Consider the following 21,572-nt stretch of genomic DNA (forward strand, 5'->3'; position numbering starts at 1 on the left):
GGCTGTTCCGGCTGACAGATACTTAGGGACCACCACAAGAAGAGGGAGGGAAGGGTTTCAAGAACCACCCACAGTGTCTATATGCTTTTGCTTTAGGAAACATGGATATAATTAAGCCTCTCTTTTAACTGCGCTGAGAAAAAATATTTCAATGAAGAAATGTATTTGTATATATGTGGATTGAATATATACGCTAATTACCAGCTGTTGAAAACACAATGTAAAGAACATTGTCAGAAGTAGAACAGGTTGAATAGTGACATTAAAACTCTGATAATGAAAATGGTCTTTGTAAAATACCGCGTCAGTATTACTTTGGACTGTTACAGACTGTGGGTAACTGTTTAGATATTGTGTTTTATTTAAATTGGCTTATGAAACTATTTATTTAAGGCTTGTATTGTTTGTTGAAGTGCTCTAACAAATAAAAACTTGAGGAGCTATTACTCCAACCCGTACCTCCCTGTCTCCTCAAACTGGTCCTGCATTCAGTTATGTGTATGTTTTCCTGCTTAATGTATGCCGGGCAGCGCTCACCTTGCTGGGTTGCTCGATAGTTTCATCTCCTTAAACTGTTCATCAGAGGAAAACTAACGGATAAAAGTTAAGGGCTTTTGTCATGGGCATTGTTAGACTGAAGGAAGGAGTGGCTTCTGCTTAGTCTATCCTTTAACTCTGCAGATTGCAAGGAGTGTTAGGTTGATTTTTTTTGTTGTTTTTTTTGTTTGTTTGGTTTTTTTGGGCCTTAATCACCACAGTGGAGTTGTCGCAGAGAGTATAGCGGGTTGGAACCCGTTTGTCAATATGCACATCGAGCAATGTATACATTGCTAGTAATGGCCAGAAAGTGTGAAGGAAAGCAGTGCTTCGAAATAGCACAAGCACTAAGAAGACAATGTAGTTCTTAAAAGTTCTGGCAGTTATAGTGATTGACTGTAAACAACACTCTGTTGCTCTAGAACAGCAAGGAGAATGGCTACCTTGGTTTTGTAGCAACCGTCTTTAAGAGTGATGTAGTGTTGAGAGAACCCGCAGAGAAGATGCTCTTGTTTTCCACCTTACAGTACTCCTACTGCAGTATCGTACAGTACTTTCTTCTGGAAGACAAGGTTAGAACTGATCTAATATAGCCTTCTCTAATTTTCTGTCTGCATGAGAATTTAGACGGCAAATGTGTTAGATATTTTATCATTAGCTGAGTGTCTATTTAGCCACTTCACAGGCAGTGGTTGTGGTATTGTGGCAATTGAAATAGTAAGACCAGGTCATCACAGAAATTGCAGCACCTTGCATTTAATATTGGGAAGTTTAATTTGTTTTGATTTTTTTTTTTTTTTCTTTGTTCTAATCCTCTTGTGTTGACATGAAGTTTGGGAAATAGCCAAGTCCTACTTGTCATGTTTAATAAATATTAAAACCAGTATTTTCAAACACAAACTAATCCAGTAATCACTTCCTCTGTATTGCAGCCTACTGTAGTCACTCTTTAAGGCATGTTATTAGTTGGTTTTTTAGTTATTGGAATAATAAATTGAATTTATCAGTTACACAGTGGTTCATAAAAGACAGACAGACACCTTGGTCTGAAATTTTACTATGGGTAAACCTTTGCTGTGTATTAGAACATTTTTTATTTACTGTATTTCCGTAATTATGGTTTACTAAAATTCATCCAGAGGTTGCATACAATTGAAAAAGAACTTGGAAGTTCTGCGGTTGTACACATAATACTTAGTTTGCCACTCATGGACGACTATTCCTGACCTCCTAGAGTTATTGGGAATCCTTATTAGAAGATGTGCAATTTCATCTCAGTTTTCAGTATTTAAAACTTTGCAAGTTCTGCAAAGCAGATTAAGCATATTTGAGTATATTAAGCTGTGTTTAGTTCTCAGTTGTGCTCATATCCTGATGGGAGGGAGGTGCTTCATTTTGGTTTTACGTTTGTTTCTCCCTGGTTGCTCATATTTAAAACCAAGGCGAGCTGGTCATTTAGGCTTTGGCAACATTTAATTGCTTCTGATCTTGAACTCATCATCATGGGAGACCAACACTTCCTTTTCAGTTCCTTTTTCAACTTGTGTTGACCCATCTTATTTTTTTTCATGTCAATGGCTCTACAGCTGTTTTTTTCCTGCATCATGTTCAATACTTATTAGCTTTGCTGTCCTTTGTTACTCCTTTAGTATCTGCTTTAGCATCCATTAAAATAGGCCCTTCTAATTCCTTAGCTAAGCTCACTGTAATTTATATAACTATTTTTGTGGTTTTTCAAACCTTACCTGATTTCCTAATAGAAATAGATGGAGATCTTCAGGGAATTAGTCATTGTCACTTACGCTTTAATTCTTTCCGCTTGCTTTCCATCCTTTTGTCCCTTTGTGTTCCGTTATCTACACTCCAGTATTCTTGAGTTTTCCAACAATTTTTTGTACTGTTGCATATGAATATCTAAAATATTTAGATACTTGGGGACTGTATCTTTCTATCAATATTCTTCCATTTTCCAATTTAGATTTCTTGTTTTTCCAGTGTCTTCCAAGAAGACTAATGTCCAGGTATACTCAGGGAAATTCGGAATAAAATTGTCTGGTATCCCCCTTTCCATTCACTATTTTACACTTCTGAAAGACTCTTTCCAGCTAACCGTCCAAAGTCATAGTTTTACTTCTCATAGACTGTGCATCATGTAGTTTTGAATCTAAGCTCATGACAGATGTCTTTTTTATTTTAATATGAAACACCCATTCATGAGGACTCCAGGGTTAGATTCAGATTATTCTGATTATTCATGCTACATCTTGTAAGCTCGTTGTCTGATCTCTTTTCCTATGCTTGTGGATGCCACTTGCACAGACAGAAGTTGAGCCTTTAATTGGACAGTTCTTATGTGGTAAAGTGGAATTATCAGCAGCGGTTCCTGTTCCAGAAAGTTAGATGGTCTTTTAAATACCTTGAGAGTTACTACTATTTGTGAGAAGATTTAGTGTATTGCGGAGAAACAGGCTAGGATGAAGATATTGCCCGTGGTTTCTCTGACTGCATAGTTATAGTTTCTATGCAGGTGAGGAAGAGATGACATTAAGACCATGTTGTTGCCTGCAAATTTAGCATAAGGTTAGCATAAATTTAGCATAAGGTTACATAGTTGATACGGTAGCATGATTACTTTTGGGTGTTCTTCTCAAAACTGCTGAATAACAAGGTTAATTGTCTGTGCCTCAAGGTGATAGCACCATGGCTGGTTTTCCCCACTGTCTTGCTGAGATTAGGTAGATTAGGCTACCTGCTTACAGCAACAGTGTGATTTATGACAGGTAAATAAAAATAAGTGTTAGCTATCTAATGCTGCATTTGTCCATGGTTTTATGTGTCTGATGATAGGCGTTCCTGCTCCTTTGTTTCCAGAAGCAGTGATACAGTTCCAAACTTCAGAGGTTATCAAATATGAAAAAAAGCCATGTGAGTAATTCACAGGAATTAAAAAAAGAAAATTTGTTCAGTAGGCATTTATGAAGTTCCTATAAAAGAACATCCTAATATTGCAAACAGTTTGTTTAGAAATGGTGACTCATTAGAAGAGGATGAACACAGTGTGATCTTACACAACTACAGAGCAACAACTGCAGCAGAAAACAGTGTGGAGTTCAACAGAATGCTTTGAAGAGGCAAAGAGTTAACGCGATAGAAAACAAGTTGTTCTGGGGGATGGAAAGACTTCTTTCCTCTTCCACACCAGGAATTTAAGGCATTGTGCATAATGCAGAGATGAAAATTGTATAATGCAGAAGGAAACAGTTTTCTTCCACTGCTATCATGTGTAAACAATTCTGGATACAATTTGAATTTGCCAGTGTTGTTGAAGTCTTCATAAAACTTGTTTTGATTTTTGTCTCATGCTTCCTTGAAGACTCAAATGGTAAACACTTGGGCCTAATGACGCAAACAGTAGGCTATCAATCAATCCCAGTTTTCACAGCATTGTTGTTCATTCAGAAAAGCTGTGTGAACTGACCTCTTTCTACAGCAGTGTCATTAGTTCTGTCAGAAATAAAACAAGGATCAAAAAGACTTCCAGGATTTTTCTCTTAAGATGCTGTAGTGAATGATTTTGCAAAATTAGGAATCGACTGTTTTCAATTAACTCTCAGCTTTTGTTAATGTATATTGTATGAGAGACTCCATATTAATTGTTTTTGTTCTCCATTGGTTTCCTAAGCATTGACTTGCAGTCAAACAGAAAGTTGCATTTAGATTAGGTTTGCTGTGTAGGCTTGTAATTTTGATGCAGGTGACAAATAGCGTGATGGAAGGAGGTAAATGTACACAGGGTGAATGTCTTTGGGTTGACATGACTCTATCTGAGGTCAGAATTAGCTGGACCTGGGTTTTACTGCGGGAGCTGCACAGCAAGGGAAGGAGCAGCACAGCACTATCCCAGTCCTTGCTGCTTCGGTGGTGAGCAAATTTAGGAAGCTTTTGCTCCCCACATCTAGCTAGTAAGTCTTCTGCAGGCTGGTCTCTGCTTTGCAGTGCTGTGGAGGTACAGTGCCTTTCCAGGCCACCTAAATTTAGAAACTAGCCCTTGCTAGGTTTAGGCAGTTAATGAGCCATGCTTTCATCCCTCATAGATGACAGTAGTGTGAAGGGTTTGAGGTCTTGTAATGTGCAGACGTACTAAATGGTGATTAAAATCTCACCAGTGATCTGAATCCTAGTCCACTGTTTCCTCTACTGTGACAGTCGTCTTCCAGATCAGAACTGAACTTCAGACCACCACTTCAGCTATTCCACCCTCCTTTGTGTCCTTGACTCACTGGTGCTCACCGTGTTAGAGGAGGTCATCATGTACATCTGCTTTGTTATGTGAGTCATTGTTTGTACCTGTTAGCTTCTCCTAACGAGGCCATCTGCTTGGGTTATCCTTCTGCATCTGCCTTTCATCTGTCTGACTTGTGACTTTCTTTTTTTTAACACACCTCCCTGCCACGATTGCTTTATTTTTAAGTTGAAGCAGAAAGATTTTTTTTTTCTGTGTTAAAATTGCATGCCTTTTGATTTAGTAGTGGAAGTCCAGAGGTTTGCTTGAGATTATAGAATTAATAGTCATGACTACAGAATTAATTAGTATAGCATTAGTATGTCATGGCTATACAGAAAGGTGCAAATAATCTGAGCGTTAATAATGTGGCAGCTGTGCTGTCTGTATGGTTTCTTGTTAGCCATCTTCATTTCTAAACAAGCTCTGCATAAGCAGAGAGGACTTCTCCGTATGCAGAATGTTCTGGCTTGTTGCTCTCAAAGGACAAGGAAAACATAGTGGGGATCTGGCACTGATTGTGATCTTTCTGCATAGAATTTCTCAGGAAACAACAAGCGTAACTTGGTGTTAAGGATTGCTCCAACTTTACCTCAATCAATGGTTACCCATTTGGTAGCTTGTGAGCCCTCTTTCCTAGTGGTGAATGGGATGAAATATAACAAGTCTAAATGCTGGACTCTGCACCTAGGATGGAGTAACAAGATAAATTGGGAGAGGAGTGGCTGAGAGCAGCCCTGCAGGAAGGGATCTGGGGGTGCTGGTTGGCAGCAGGCTCTTCGTGAGCCAGCAGTGTGTGCCCTGGCAGCCAAGAGGGCAAACCGCCTCCTGGGGTCCATCAACCACAGCAGAACCAGCCGGTCAAGAGACATGGTTAACCTGCTGTATTCTGCATTTCCGTGGCCTCACCTTGAGTCCTGTGTGCAGCTCTGGGCCCCACCATTTAAAAAGGATACTTGAATATGCCCAGACAAGGACAACAGAGCTGGTGAAAGGCTGGAGGGAATGTCCTCTGAGGAGCAGCTGAGGGCTTTGGGCTTGTCTAGTTTGGCAAAAAGGAGGCTGAGGGGCGACCTCATTGCTCTCTGCAACTTCCTAAGAGGGGAAGTGGAGAGGGAGATGTTGATCTCTCCTCCCTTGTATCCAGTGATAGGATGTGTGGGAATTGTTCAAAGCTGCACCAGGGAAGGTTTAGGCTGGACATTAGGAAGCATTTCTTTACTGAGGGGGTGGTCAAACACTGGAATAGGCTCCCTGAAGAGGTGTTGGATGCCCCAAACCTGTCAGTGTTTAAGGGGCATTTGGACAATGCCCTTAACAACACGCTTTAACTTTTGGTCAGCCCCGAACTGGTCATGTCGGTTGGACTAGATGATCATTGTAGGTCCCTTCCAACTGAAATATTCTTATTCTAGTCTAGTCTTTCCTCTTCCATCCAGCAGCTTTCCTAATATCGTAAGGGTAATATTCTTTTTCTTTGTGACTTAGAAGTGGTTTCTGGGCATGCACATGCACGCACATTCATAAGGGTAGAATGTAGGAAGAGGTACAGCAAGTAGGGAAATAATCCTGTTTCTCGGACAAGCCTTTGGAAATTTGTTCAGCTTCAGTTAAATTTGCTTTGTTGGCCACCCAATAAGTTTTATTAGTATCAGACTTCAGACTATTCTCTTTAAGTTTGTCAGAAGGCCAATGACTTTATTCAGGCACAACAAAGTTTTCTGAAGTCTATTATTAACAGTAGTAGTCTGAAATGGAGAAAGTAAAATCCTCCACAAAGCAAAATTAACAGCAAAAATTGCATCCTAGGTTAGTTTCCTTCATGGGCTACAGTAGAGCAGAGCTTCTTGGGTGCATCAGCGTCCTACCCCCAAATCCCTGGTGGATCGCTATGGATCTGAAAATCTAAGCAGTGAAGAGAAGAGACTGGAAAATTACTGGAAATTGGACAAGTTTTGTGTCAGTGGTCTGCCATTCATATGAGTCTTAGGAAAACTGTTGGGTTGAAAGCATCGTGACAGAATGTTTTGGTTGTGGTGAATTTTCAGTTTTAAAAGGAGTATTTTGTGTTTTAGGAGACCTCAGGTATTCTATGCACTGTGTGGACATTGCAGTATGTTCCCACAGAATTTGTCACTTAGACAAAAGATGAGTGAAAAGAGATAAAAAGGAAGGAAAGGGGTGATGTGGCTTTCACGTGGTCACACTGATGTCAGTAGCAGAGTTAAGAATTGGGTTTTTTTGAATCCTGATCTTAATCTGTCTGTCTCATCCCAATTTGCTCACAGAGGTCACTCAGTATGACTCCAGAGGGGAAAAAAACCCTGACACAAAGTATATAGACTTGCAGGATATTTTTTACAGTTAGTTTCATAGAAAATGTGAGCATGCTCCAAAATTTGTTTTTCCATTAGGGGTCATCATCCCGTTAATGCTTGTGCTGTATAATCACTGCTGCCTCTAGTGCCGTAAGCGGTGTAAGTGTAACTGGAGACTTCAGTGGGTCTCCCAAAGCTTTCAGGAGACAGCAATAAACCTCTTGAAGACTTGCAATGTGAAGTTCTCAAACAGGACTCTGCAGTGCACAGCTGGATTTAGACGTCGTGGTGTCAGTATTTTTATTTCTACTAGTAAACAAAAGAAGGCTAGAACATTGTTGTTTGTGCTGTGTGACTATTAGCAGTTTTCTGTCTTATTTTTGGTCTAGGCTGATTAATAGTCTCCCAGAAGATTTGATCAGTGTTCATGGATTAACAGCTGGGGATCTATTCTCAGTGAGCAGAATGGAGAGGGGAGATAATTTAGCTGAATTAGGCATGAACTATTCTCTGGCACTTGTCCTGAGGTGCAGTGGGTGGATTCTGGTCCATGTTATGAGCTATATCTATAGCTTTAAATTTGGTATGTGTCTTGGGTGGAGGGCTGGGGCTGAATAAAATCATTCCCATCTCCCTTGCTTCTCTCCCACAGTCTTGTTCTATTCTGCCTTGATGCATATAGGTATAACCTGATTTCCCCAGGAGATAAACGTCTTACAGGGCTAAAAAGAAGAGAACCTGCAAAACTAAAGGACTGCAAAACATAATTAGGAGAAACGTAGCAGCCTTACCAATAACATAACGCAGAGTAATCCACTAATAAACGCTGTTTACTCTGTCTTGCTCATGTCTAAGGATTCATCACCATTTGTTAATAATAATTGTCCCCTTCTTGAATACTTCATTTTAAATAGAGATTTTGATGATTTCATGTTCAGAGGAGGAATTGCACTTTCTGTCTTATTTGGCCCCTGTAGCAGATTGGAGAATATTTGTAACAAAATCAAGATAAAATTTTTCCTTATGTCAAAGCCTAAGTCTTAGGCAGCAGCTTGGCATGTGCACAGGGGTGCTATAGTTGTTGTAGATCTGAATGCCTCTGGTGCTCCTTGCCCCTTTCACTGATGGTATCATCACCACACTTACAATGGCAAAATGCAGTGGGAACTTAACTAACTCCAGCGTCTTAATTGCTGGTGAGTAACAGTTTGGATTTAAGCAAAGCAGCTCAGTGTATGGACCAGATACACAAACAGATGCCATTCTGCCTCGTGGGATGCGGGGGATCAGTGTCCTCAGATGGAAGGGTGATCGCAGAGCCAGATCTCTTGAAAATTGCAAACTAATGCAGTAAAATTAGCTGTAACTCCTTTAAAAGCTGTGCATCAGCAGTGTTTTGTGCTCGTTACTAATGATTCCTAGTGATTGCTAACTAAGTAGTGGTACTAACTTAGCAAGTTTTGTTTGCAAAAGCTGTATGTATCTTTTATAAGTTTATCAGCTTTGAAGCTGATGCTGATAATTTGATGATATTTTGGAATGGAAAAATTCAAATGAGTTTTTGATGAAAATTCACTTCCAATCTTAACTCTGGACAGGTTGCTCTTGGGTGGGTTGTTTTTTTTTTAATTTTTTTTTTTTTTAAAATAAGCTGTTCAGTGCAAAGAGCCCTTCAGTATTCCTTTATCCCCCCTTCCCTGAATTTTTCAAGACTAAATTCTTTAATTTTACTGTGGTAGATCTCTAAATACTTTAATCTACTAGCTGTTCGAAGGAGCTTACAGCATGTGTATAGAAAAAGATATTTCATGTGTGCAAAGTCTATTGTCTGCTCATTAAAGAATTTATTTTTCAACGAGTAAGGGCCCGGAAGAAGCTAATGTAAGTATTTTAGCAAGGGTTTATATTTCTCTGATAAACAGCACTCCCCTTCTGTTTGTGATCACAGGATGAAAGCTCTCTAAGCTTGTATATGTACATTTTTACTGCTACATCATGTAGTGTGCTCTTAAGATTGAGATCTCATTCCCCAGGAAGCATTTCTGTCTAAGATTAATTGCCCTTTTAAAATCAGTGTTTGATGTATTCCTTTGGCTATATCCTGACTCACTTTAACCCTCTTTGACCTGACCCCACTGACTATTACCGCCGTGGCTGAAGCAGAAATCCTTCAGCTTGATGTATGCAGTACAGACTCGAGCCTGTGGTTTTTCACTTCGATGGAATCAATTAGCTGAGATTTTACTGATCAGTTTAGCAGAGGTTGAAGAATGTGTCAGACGTGGAACAAAACTGTCCATACTTTGGGGCTGATTGAATAACTCATCTGTATTTTTATGTATAGTTTGCATGTGAAGTTGTTTACTGTGTTAAATATCATATTAATATTGCTAGTAGTAGCATTTTTAAAAAGGCAAAACTGGTTTATTTTTCTCCAGTTAAATGGGGAAGGTACCAAACATGCAATAGCAACCATTAAGCCTTTGATCTGTATATATCGCTTCTCATTTTTCAACCAAATGTTTTTAAACTGTAATTATGTCCAAATGTCCACTTTTGATTTTGATTTATTAAACTGGGCAGATAAACTAACAATTAGCATTATGGCTTAATAACAACAAGTAAACATGCTGGTCTTTTATGTATTGACAAGGATTTTGCAGAACAGTCACCCTTTGCTTGCATTGCTAGGAATAGTTCATCATTAGATTAGCTGAAAAGTTCAGTATAAAAAACGAAATTCAATTCTTCAATTAGAATTGAAGAATATTTGCAGGCATGATGTGAATTATAGTAACTTGAAAATGAAGTAAAATAGAGGTTGAAAGTTCAAGAATGCCGTTAAAAACCTTTAAAAGCGTATGACTGTGCGTATGCATAGGGAATATATAATGTGGCTGTATAGAGAATTTGCTAGTTAACTGTTTGGCAAAGTACTATTTTGAAAGCAATGACATTATAAAAGTTCTCCCAAACTATTAACAACAGGAGGTCTCTTACAACAAATTGATACGCTTTATACCGATCTTTTAGAGGAAAGTCTGTATCAGAATTTTTCACTTCTTTTCAAGAACCGAATTGATCACGTTTAACTCCCTGGCTGTATACGGTGATAGCCTTAATTTCTGCAGGTCAGCTGTACACAGTTCAGAGGGAAGGGAAGCCTCAAATCTGATGGAGGCCATGGTGCATGAAAGTGTCGATTCATTGTAAGTCAAGATGCCTGCTGGTGAAAAAAGCTACACAGCTCCCGAAAGTTCTACAGCTCTCCCTGAACAACAGAAGACATAACCATGGATGAGTTGGGCTCAGTTTGTCTTGCATTCCAGGGCTTGTCTTTTAATGCGCGCCTTGCCCCTTCCTTGCCTCTATAAATGTATTGTGTGCTTGTAACGTAGATGTGGTGTTACATGGAACAGCAGCAAGATTTGCTGCTTTCTTCATGTAGCCAAACTTAAAATATACTGCAGAAAGTTGTTTTACAAGCTTCAGTTGCTAACCCCAGTCTTCTATAAACTAAAACAGGTTTATATCTGGTCCAGGGCTGAGGCTAAGGCACTAATGAAAAGGAAGAAGGGGCATAAGAATATTTCCTGTTAGGAATATTTCCTGTTTCAAGTTAGAAATTTTTTTTTTTCTTTTGACCCGAAGCTAGATGTTTGATAGGAAACATCTCAGGCTCAGTCATTGTAAGGTCTTCTAAAACCTTTTAACTACTAGAATTTTGGGTGTTTAAGAAAAGTATTTTAGAGTTCTGTCATAAATTAGTTTAGGACCTATTACAGCAATCTCATTGAAAAGCTTCTGTTAAATATACCAGAATACAAATAATAAAAAAAACCCCAACAAACAAGCCGGCAAACAAAACAAAAAGGTTGATACAGGTCTAGTTCTATCACAGCATTTTAGACTAAGAAGCAGTAGCTCTTTTGAGGAGCTCTGGTAAAATGACGTCAAGGTGTTGTATGAGTGAAAATGAAATGCTTAATGTGAAAGACAAAACACTCCAGGATGCAGAGAGACTGATGTTTTGAACAATTTATTTGGAGAAGTATTTAAAAAAAGTCAAAATAACAAGTTAGGAAAGATAGGTGAAGCTCTCTTGTTCTGTTATTTCTAAGGAGTTGTTCAGAAAACCCATTTAAAATTAACATTCCTTTTCAAAGAGACTTCTAAACAAAATAGAAAGTTGTGGAGTTTATTTACTATTAGTTGTCTTTGAGGCCAGGAACTTGACATAGTTAGAGGCTCTCTGGGATATCTGTTTAGAGATCAAGAATCCAGAGCTGAGAATACAAATGTAGGAAAACCGTGACCTTCAGTTTGAGCAAATGAGCTCACGTTACTACCAACGGTTAAAATGAGAGAGAGCCTCTTGTTGCTGTCAGTTAACCTGATCTACCTGATTATTTATTTATATTCATGTCGGGCAGTTGGATTATATCCAGGAACTGAAGTTCTTGTTCTCCAAACCACATCCTGTGTTTGGAACGATGTATGTTCCAGATACACTCATTTTGAGGAACAAGGCTCATTCTGAGTGATGCATTGACCATGTATTTCTGCGTGCGAGTTCTTCACCTGAAATCGGTATCGGTGGCTTTCCCCGGAGCTGGTGGGATAGATGGGCAGGAAGGAAAAGTCAGTAGTGTGTCACATCAGCCTCTGAATTTTGAGGTCAGCAGAACCTTTGGTTGTGGTTATTTTAGTCAGCTTTGTGAATTTTTTTGTGTGTTCTTGCTCTTGGTCTGAGGATACTGACCAGCGTATCTTGCCGATTGTGATCCAATGTATCATTTGCGTTTCTGTTTAAACTGATCATTATTCCAAGTTAGGGGAGAGGAAGGAGTTAAACATTTTGGTTTTTTATGTGCAATTAAAGTGTGGTGAAAAGTGTGTTAAGATTACTATGGAAAATGAGTCACTTCAAGCACTGGAGCCTGCTGCTGTGACGAGCAGGGTCCTTTTTGTAACGTAGTGGAATTCACAGGAAAATAAGGAAGGCCTTGGGATGTGATGGCTGAAATAGGCTAGTGTCAAGCTTCTGAAAACTCATACTAAGACTCATTCCTATTTTAAAGAATTTAACTAAAAAACCTGGCTTAGTGGCATGTGTAGTAATCTTAAACCTTGAAGCAATCATTTCTTAAATATAAAATACTCTGTATCAGTAAAGAGAACTCAAGTGTTCACTGCCTGAAGTACTTGTGCTGAGTTCATTCAAAGAACAAGTGATCGTTTGGCCAAGAGATTTGACCGAGTTCAAATCTTTTTGTATTCCCTTCCCATAAAATTGGGTAGGTTTTGAGCACCTGTTAGCACTCAGCTGAGGAGGTAAGATCAAGGTCATCACTACTGTGGAATCTGAACACCTCACCACATTTCTGTACTTTGGTCACTATTGCCAGAAAACTCATTGCAGAAATGTTCCAGTTAGATTTAAGTTTATGAATGGGAAAGCCTGAAGTAGTATGTTTTAACTTCTATTTTTTTTTTAATGCTTAAGAAAAGCAAAGCGTGAATATTTGAAGTATAGATGGGTTGAATTCATTCTGTAGCTAAGCTTGCTTACTGACCAAAGAAATATTTAGCCATAAATTAAAAAAGATACAGTAGATGGTTAAAGTAAATACTACAAAGTGATGTGAAAATGTTGATAAATACCCCTTAGCATAATTTTTTTTAAGCTTATGGATATTTTATAAGCACATGTGATTTTTGTAGCACACACAATGAAAATAATAGTTTTGTTTTAAATGGTAACCAGTCACTGTCAATTTTAATATCCGACATTGGAGTTGTTTCAGTTTTGGGCATGTTGCTGTTGACAAGCTAGATGATATTCATCAGTTCCAGTGCTGGCAGCTGAAAGATCCCTGGATCAAACTGAGCCATTACTGACAACATTGAGGTTTTGGGGTTTTTAGAGGTGTTGCCTACCTAAAAGTGCAAAAAGTGATCAAATGCTTCTTTATTTCTATTTATTGCTATTTATATTACTGGTGCAGCAGTCAGTGAAGTACTTTTTCTGCAGACTAAGAGGCTTATCTAGGGCTGTGTCTCCTCTGCATGTCCTGGAATATCCAACCTGAGGTACCTAGAGAGGGGAAGGATGACTTCAATCACTGTCCAGTTCTTTCTTCCCACCTGTGGTTACAGGTTAGAACATAGTCTTTGAATTTGCTTGCTAATATATTTGTAAATAATTGCACAGAGTTTCATACATGATCCTGTGTGCGTGACCAGAAGCTTTCAAGAACGAAACCTGCACCTTTCCTTGCCAGGAACTTAGCCCCACCCAGTTTGGGCTTTAAAGACTCAGTTTAAAAACGGAGTCAGCAGTATCTGTCAGGAATGAACCTAGTGGTTGCATCTACATGTGAAGCACTTTCCTGAAAGCTGCGTATCTGTAAGTAGTTTCCTAAGAGAGAGATGAAAATCTTGCCGGTGAAGATGTTGGTGTGGCTTTCAGACTCAGAGACATCTGAGGCACCAGCTGCAGAGCACGTGCTGTCAAGGAGTGCTCCGGTTGCTTCAAGATACACGCACCTGAAGGCCTGTTCTCCTGCCTGGTAACCTGAGGAGTAGTGGAGGAGGAAAGGAAAGCAGCCACGCCACAGCCACAAAAGAACTCTGCTGCTTGTCACGCTGACCCAAGATGAGGTTTCCTCTGTTTCCCATTTTAGGGTTTTAAAGCCAGCTTTGTAAGTGGTGCTGCTCTGAGCAAGAAGCTGTGATTTCCGCGTTGTCCCTTTTGATGACGACAGGCAGGTTCTGGGACTTGCTCTGCAGAGGATTCTAACTGAAGTACTCCAGGGACATTTTTGCTAAATCCTGAGTATCTTGTATTGTCTATCAGTGAAAGAATTTAAGCCAGCTCAATTGCCCTGACAGGTGATTGCTGGAGGCCCCAGATCAGAAGGGAGGTATTTCATCCCACTGAAGAATTTTAAGTGGTGCATCCCAGATGTAGGCTGGCTAGAGAAGGCGATCCTGTGCAGGTGAAAGGGAAGTATGCAGCTGCGGTGCTGGTGAGCATTGTGGTGCTAACCTGAGACCTTTGCCAGAAGCAGTGCCTTCTCTCTATTCTGCTCTTAGGCATGTGGATCTTCCTTGAAAACAATCTTTTTCCCTCCATCTCTAATTCTGCCTATCTAAAGAAGATAATTCAGTAGAAAAACTTATTTAGATTGCATCAGGGGTGCGTGTAACAATCCGAACTGATGCTGAATAAGCTAATTACAAGCAATAACTTACATAGCTACAGTAAACAGAAAAACTTACCATGTGATACCAGGACATTGCACATCTTCCTGCCTTCTCTGAAGACTGCAGATTTTCTCTTCTTTGTTCTTTCTCCATCTCACCGATTCTTGAACACTGAGGAGTTTTAGAGGAAGCTTGGGAATAGCAACAGCATTCTCCTTAGGGCATGCGCCTTAAGGAAGAGTGGGCTCAAGCTGCCTCAGGTTGAGGAGGGCTTTGAGCCGCTGCCTTAAGGATTCTGTTGAGATGCAACAGCCACTGTCTCTGGCTTCCTTCCAGCAGATGCCTGTCTGCAAAATAGTCCTTTGCCAATACTTTGGCCGGATAAGGTGCTTTCCTGATCAGGAACACCGAGGAACCTTAGAGATGATAAAGACGCAGACCTCTTCTTAAACCCTTCCCTTCAGAGCTGCCTGTTTCTCTCCATTTTCGTACTGAAGTGGAACACTCTTTGACTTGACATGGCATGATTTATTAGCCTGGATCAAGTGCTTACTTTGTGTTGCAGCCTTTGAGTTAGTGTCTAAATCAAGTGATCGGAAATATCTCAAAAATGTCTTAGTACACAACACGTAAGTGTAGTTATCTGCCTTCTGGAGATGGAATATTGCTAAGTTTTACCAAAAAGCTTTTAAAATCTGTGCTTATCACTTGCCACTAGTGACATTTGGGGGCTATAGTGCCTTCTGTAATCATGGATTTCCACAAGGAAAGCAAAGAAAATTCATTTAATACTGGGACAACCACTCTTATAGGAGAGGACTTAATTGGCTTTGAGGGTTTTTTTTTCTGTAAATGCCAAAACAGTGTGTATTATTTGTGCCTTACTTCAGTGATATAAAAATACTCTGATTTCAAATAAATAATTGCTATGTACACACATTATAAAAAAACTTCCTGCAAAAGATGTATTGCTATGCTTTTGTTTTTCTGATATTTCTACTTTATCATCTTCCTGAGATTAATTTGCAGCAGAGTAAAATAAACCATCTTTAGGTCATTTGATAGCTAACTTGTAACTCAGTTCCATGATGATTTTAAAGGGGGGGGGTGGGGGGGGGGGGAAGCTGATGAGGTGACTGGAAAACTTGAACGTCTTGATTTTTAGTAAATCTTGGGGTTTTTACTACATTACTGAATATTGTAAAATGAGTATTGATAATAATGATACTATCAGGTCTGGACACCATGTACTGCAGGTGAGCAGAGTTATTTGCCCTAATTTTTATAGGCCTGGTCCAATGACATAGAACGACATTAATCTTTGTAATTAAGTCATTTCAATCTTACACCACTCATTTAAATATACATTGTGTTTAGCAACTTGTGCACTTTTATGGAGGCATTTTGTCAGTCTGGAAGGATTTTTGCTTACCATAGAATATGGGGCGGGCAAGAAGAGGACAGCACTTGGTGTGTCAAGATATGTACAAAATAAGGTGGAACTCTTAAACCTATGAGAAGTAATGGAAGGGAAAATGTTATGTAAATCTATTATACCTGTAAACCAGGTGGATGAAACTTTCCTGATAACTTGCAAATTATCCAGAGCCCGGATCACAGTGGTAATGGTGGATACGAATTAGATCTTAGAGAAAACAAGACTTTTCCACTGACCTTTTTAGTGGATTTGCTGTTGACAGCCTTTTGCTGCCCAAAGTGAGACCCGTCTATAGCAGAGAGACTCCGTATGTGATTCAAAATTGGGAAGTTACTGAAAACATGGAAGTTGAGGGAAATTGGGGTGAATGTGACTGAAGTGAGAGTTTCCTAGTAACAAAAGGAGGGAAGAATGCTAAAGTAACAACAATGGATTTTGTGAAGGAAGGCTACAGTAAATACAGAAGTGGTAGATAAGATCTCTTCCGTCAAGCCTCAAGGGGAAAAGGAATTAAGGAGAAGTGATGCTTTGTCGGAGATAATACTAAAGCACAAACAATGCTAATGCAGAGATTTGGACTTTAATTAAACTGTAAATTCTTCATTGACCTCTGAGACTTTCTCAGTTTGCTGAGGAAGAACAGAATAAAAGATTTGTATGAGAAAGGGACAGAGTTGAGCAGGGAGCAGCGAATGGGGTCAGCCAGATTAACTGCATTTCATTTTCAAGCAAGAGGCATTAAGTTACTACGCACATGCACACGCATCCAGAATTGTTCTGTCACACAGTAAAAGAGCAGCCAAAAAAGCAGTTATCATTTATAAGCCTTTCCTCCAATGACAAGAAAATGATACTGAGGTTCTAAAGCTTTTAATCTATTTTTTTGTGCAAGTTTTTGCCAAGAGTTGGCGATGTCCAGGTGCCTAGCACAGTGCTACTGCTGAAAGAGCATTCTGCCACCTGTCCGTGTGCGCAAACCAGGTGTTTCTGAAAATTCAATAGTACTATGAAATTCTAAGGCGGCACCAATTCTGTGGCCAGTTTATGGAATGGCATAGTTAGGTTTTAATTTTAAAGTGTTAAATACTTGTATTTGGGAGTTACTTTAATATTAAAAATAATTAGATGTTTCCTAATTTCTCAGTCCAAAAACTTGATTTCTAAGATTTTTTTCTTTTGGAGTTTATACTCCTGGCATTCCGATGGGTAATGTTTCAGCCCAATAAATACCTGCCTTGGCTGAGAATAACGGAAGTTAATTTTTAAATGGCACGCTGCATGCTTTTGACCTGTCTGCAATGAAACCAGAGATCAGCAAATTTTTTGTGCTTAGTTGAGTTGATAATGTGTATGTTACATCATTTGGAGAATCAAGCTTTATGTATTTAATCAAGAATTTAAACAGAATTTTATACCGTATGTAGATAATATGTAACTAGTGTATAATGCTTATTTTAGGCAAACATAACTGTCTGCTTCGGCAGGAAGAGTTATTGCTTTAATTACTTTATTGTCATAAAGTCCACAGCATCTTCAAGGATGGTTCTTCCTGGGCTTAATTCAGCCTGTGCTGGCACCGGTGCCCGGTTATAATACAGACTTCTTCAGGCAGCTGTCCAATCGTTTTGGTTACCCAACAAATCAGATTTCATTTATGTTACAAAATAGGAATTATGGTACAGATGAGGTAGCTGAATGAAGGAGCCAGTAACGGGACTTTCACTTCTAGATTCTGCTCTTTTCCACGCGATTCTTGGGGAACTCTGTGGTTTGCTCTGTCATACACAGTTTAGCGGGGTATAAAATGCCGATTTGAGAAGGCAGTGATATTTTTGAGCACTGAATTTGGATTTCGCTGTGGTAGGTCCATGTGAGAATGCCAGACTATAGAATAAAAACAGAATAAGGTCACTGCCTACTTTTTTTTTCCCCCCCCTAACCATGACTTGGAGCATATTTCAGATGAGTTTCTCATCTCAAGGCTCTGAAATAATTTTCACTTTTGGGTTGTTTTTTTTTTCTTAGTTCATTTCATGACAGTTATGTCAGTTGCTTTAGCTGGTTCCCATCATTGGAATCAAAGGATCAAAGTACTTGCATCCTCTGGGACAAATATAAATAAAGAGAATTGAAATATTCTTAGAAAATATTCTTGTCATACTGGGAATGATTTGTTAACTTAGCTTTTTCCAAGAGATGAAATTAACTGAGAAAAAGCTGATGCCAGCTCAGCCTTCTAAGTCTAAGTAAACTGTGCTTAGCAAAACTGCTTGAGCGGTGTAATGTGTCATGGCCAGCCCAGCTCTTCCAGGAGATCACAGTATTAAGAATACAGCTTTATTAGTATGTTTTAGGAAGCTCAACATCTTAAGCCTGATCTGTGCAAAATTCATACGGCTCATAGCCGGGTGAGATGGATATGCCTCAACTATGTTGACGCCAAGCTGTGATCAGTGCAGGGTAAAAAAAAAAACAACACTCCAAACTAATAAGGAAGAGTGGCACTTCTATTAAGTTTCATTACAACCCAGTTTTTATTTAGAATGAATCTTAACTCAAAGTTTCTGTTTTAGGTAATAGAAATCTCAACTTTCCCCATACCAGTATTTCCTGCTTTTCATTCTGTTGAATGTTGAACTAAATTAAACATACCGTAAATTAAGTAAATGTTTAATCTTTCTGTGAACTTTGAAGGGTATACTAGTGGTTTCTCTTTTTCTTTGAATTAGATGGGGAGCAGAAGACTCAAGTGATGATTCATGGAATTGAGCCAATGCTGGAAACACCCATACAGTGGCTAAGTGAACATATGAGCTATCCAGATAATTTTCTCCACATCAGTATCATTCCCCGACCTACAGATTGAAACTCAGCTGTATGGGTATGAGGATCATTCTCAAGCTGGAATTATAAGGGCATGTCAACCTCTTGCTCCTGTCAGTCTTGACAGAGGCAGCCTGACCAGAAAAAAGTAAACAACAAAAAAAAAAAAGAAAGATAACAAGAAGTCCTCACTGCTGCAAGCCAAACAGGAAGAGAGATCCTATCATCAGATAAGAGCAATTGGGCTGATCTTATTTTGCATCACCGCTGCTTTTCTTCTCCGCTGTAATTAAATCAGTTGCGATATGAAAGAATTTACAGGACCTCTGCAAGTCTGCTGTTTTCTTGTAAAATATAATGAAGCCGAAACTGTCAGCTGATGAGCAAATGGAAATATGCCACATGATTGTATTTCCGGTTAACAAATAAACAGGGCTGTTTCCTAAAGCGGTAGTGTTTCAGCTTTGAGAGTGGAAACATTGGTTTAATTTTCTAGAAAGTTAGGCACGGCGAGATTCGGTTACCAATCGCTTTTTGTAAAAGATCAAATTACTGCAAACCCATCTTTCCTTAATGAGAAGTTCATGTTTACAGTATGTGTATTGGTATGCAAATGATCTTTTAACTTTGATAACAAGCAGTGAGACATTTTAAAGTACAGCCATGAGCACGTTTTGTCATTTAAAAACATGCACAACTTAGTAATTCACAAATACTTTTCATTTGTATTCTGTCACTGAATACTCCAGTATGTTTATTATTCAAACCAGTTTTCATAGACTAGCAATGATGTAAAATAATTTGTCTCAGGATTTGTCATGGCGTTTCTTTGTGCTCATCTAATTTTTTTTTTCCCCCCCTTGTAAAAATATTTTCTTAATTTAGTTTAAAAAGTTTAAAAAAAGAAAAAAAGTAAATGGTTGTTGCAAATGATTGTATCCTGCTGTTTATTCCCATGCACTAGAAAACAGTTAAATCATAGAATGATGAACAGATGTATCCCTTTTTAATAATTTGGAATTTTGGAAAGCTGAGGCTTTTCCAAGCTAATACTTTCTTACATCTGAGTTGAGTTTTCTACTGTGGTCCCTGAGCAATCAGTCTGAAATTTGGAAGCTTCTAATCTCATTGCACAGATTTTTCCTTAGTTTAGCAGATGTGTTTTTAGGTTATTGGATTGCTCTGGTTTCTAACTGTTTGTTACCGTTGCAGCTGCTGCTAGGACCCTACCGTTTGTTTGTGTTCCGCTGAGTTCATGGAGCTGTGCGCTGTACTGCCTGGTCTGCCGTCTGTGGCACGAGACTATTTTTATATTAGACGTATTATCAAATATGTCAAATATTATCAAATACAAAGAAAGCATGACGTTTTTCTTTCAAAAATAGTAGCTGTTGAAGTTCCTGCTCGAAGTCTTCTGTAACTCCCGGTGCTGTTCCATTGGTTTCCATGCTCCCTTACGGTCGGATACTTCCCTGTATCTGAAAAAGATGATGATGAAAATCAGTCAAACAAGCAACAACCTCTTTAAGTTGTAAGTGGGGAAGGATCTCCTTAGGTGAGGATAGAATTGAGGCTGAAAAAAGCCCTAAGGGCAGAAAAAGTCAGTGGACAGATTAGTGTTTTAAATGTAAATGAGGAAATAGCATTAAGGAAATGGAAGGGGAAAGGTAATAGTGAAATAAACCTGTGCTGAATTCTGCGGGTCATGAAGAACTGATAAAACAAAACTGATCTGTGTTTCTGCAGAACTGAAATATAATATTCCTATAGTGGGATGATCTGGTTGAGTTATTCTGATTCCCAGTTCTGTTTGGAATTTTTGTCACTGTGTTGGATTGGCATTTATAAACTTCTAGGCAGACACATCTAAATATTCTGGAGAATTTCAAAGTCCTGCCAGTGGATAAAACAAGTATTATGTAGAATCTTCATATTTAAAAAAAAAAAGAGTCTTTTGTGGGGATAATTTTTCCATTAATCAGGATAAGAGGCAGTACATTAAAAAACCTGTGAAGATCGTGTTTCTTTTGTCTTAAGGTAAGCTGAAGTCAGTCCCTGGCTATTTTAATATATTCTACACCAGCAGTTTAAGTATATAGCTCCCTTCTCATGGCCCATATTTGCTAGTAAATCCAACTTTTAAGGCCTAGCATAGAACAAAGAAATGGCTTGGCTTTAAAACATACTTCTTTCCTCTTATTTTTACTATTTAAACTTTATTAAAAAATAAACCAAACTTTGAGTCTGTCTTTATTTCCAGCCAAATAAGGATCTTTGTCATGGAGTGACAAAAACATCTAATTAATAAGTAGGAACTTCTTAAAGAGCTGCTTGGGTGAGGTGTCTAAACAAAAGCACATCATCACAGAAAAGAAGTGATGTCTTTGGTTTACCTGATTTAAATCGCATTTTTGTAGTTTCTTTTACTTAGTGTGTGAATAACAACAGGAAAAGTAGGTGTCTTGTGGCTTAATTAAATACTTTAAAATGCTTTAATTTCTGGAAAAACCAGATTTGCTCTAAATTGGTCAGAATGTCCACTAAATTAATTTCACTAATAAGGAAAAATGCAAAATACACACTTAAATTCTAAATGTATCTGGTGAGAAAGTTAAGTTGTAGTGTAAAAAAGAGCAAAAGGCAGATCTTGTTGCTGTCTTCACTGTATTTCGTACTGTTAGGCAATGGCTGCCTCCTTTTTGAATGGTCAGTGAAGAAAGAGAGAATTTTCCTATTATTTATTTGATACCACCGCCTGCCACTCAGCCTCCTGTCACTCAGCTCATAAGACGATGCCTTTTCATTAAATGCTAGAAATTGTTTATTTTGAAACTAAAATTTAAAACTAAATTAATTTCCATTAATTCTTTATGAAAAAAAGGGGGAAAGGGAAAAAAAATGAGCTTTCTAAATAAAATAAATTTGTACTGGTAAAAAATCAGGTGATACTGCCACTACAGGGAAG

At 38.6% G+C, this 21,572-nt stretch overlaps 1 protein-coding gene across 2 annotated transcripts in view; it reads left to right on the forward strand.

Annotated features, from left to right (window-relative positions):
* ATG5 (autophagy related 5) overlaps positions 1-19,537 on the forward strand; it is a 76,410-nt gene extending 56,873 nt beyond the window's left edge. Inside the window, exon 7 of one of the 2 annotated variants that reach the window (XM_010138389.1) lies at positions 18,514-19,537. In XM_010138389.1, the coding sequence (XP_010136691.1) occupies positions 18,514-18,650 (137 nt within the window). In that variant the 3' untranslated portion in view covers positions 18,651-19,537. The remainder of the gene's footprint in view (positions 1-18,513) is intronic. The other variant, XM_010138388.1, reaches the window with a different exon arrangement.
* The last annotated feature ends 2,035 nt before the right edge of the window (positions 19,538-21,572 follow it).

The sequence above is a fragment of the Buceros rhinoceros genome, unplaced genomic scaffold (genome assembly GCF_000710305.1).
Source record: "Buceros rhinoceros silvestris isolate BGI_N320 unplaced genomic scaffold, ASM71030v1 scaffold7406, whole genome shotgun sequence".
NCBI classification, from domain to species: Eukaryota; Metazoa; Chordata; class Aves; order Bucerotiformes; family Bucerotidae; genus Buceros; species Buceros rhinoceros.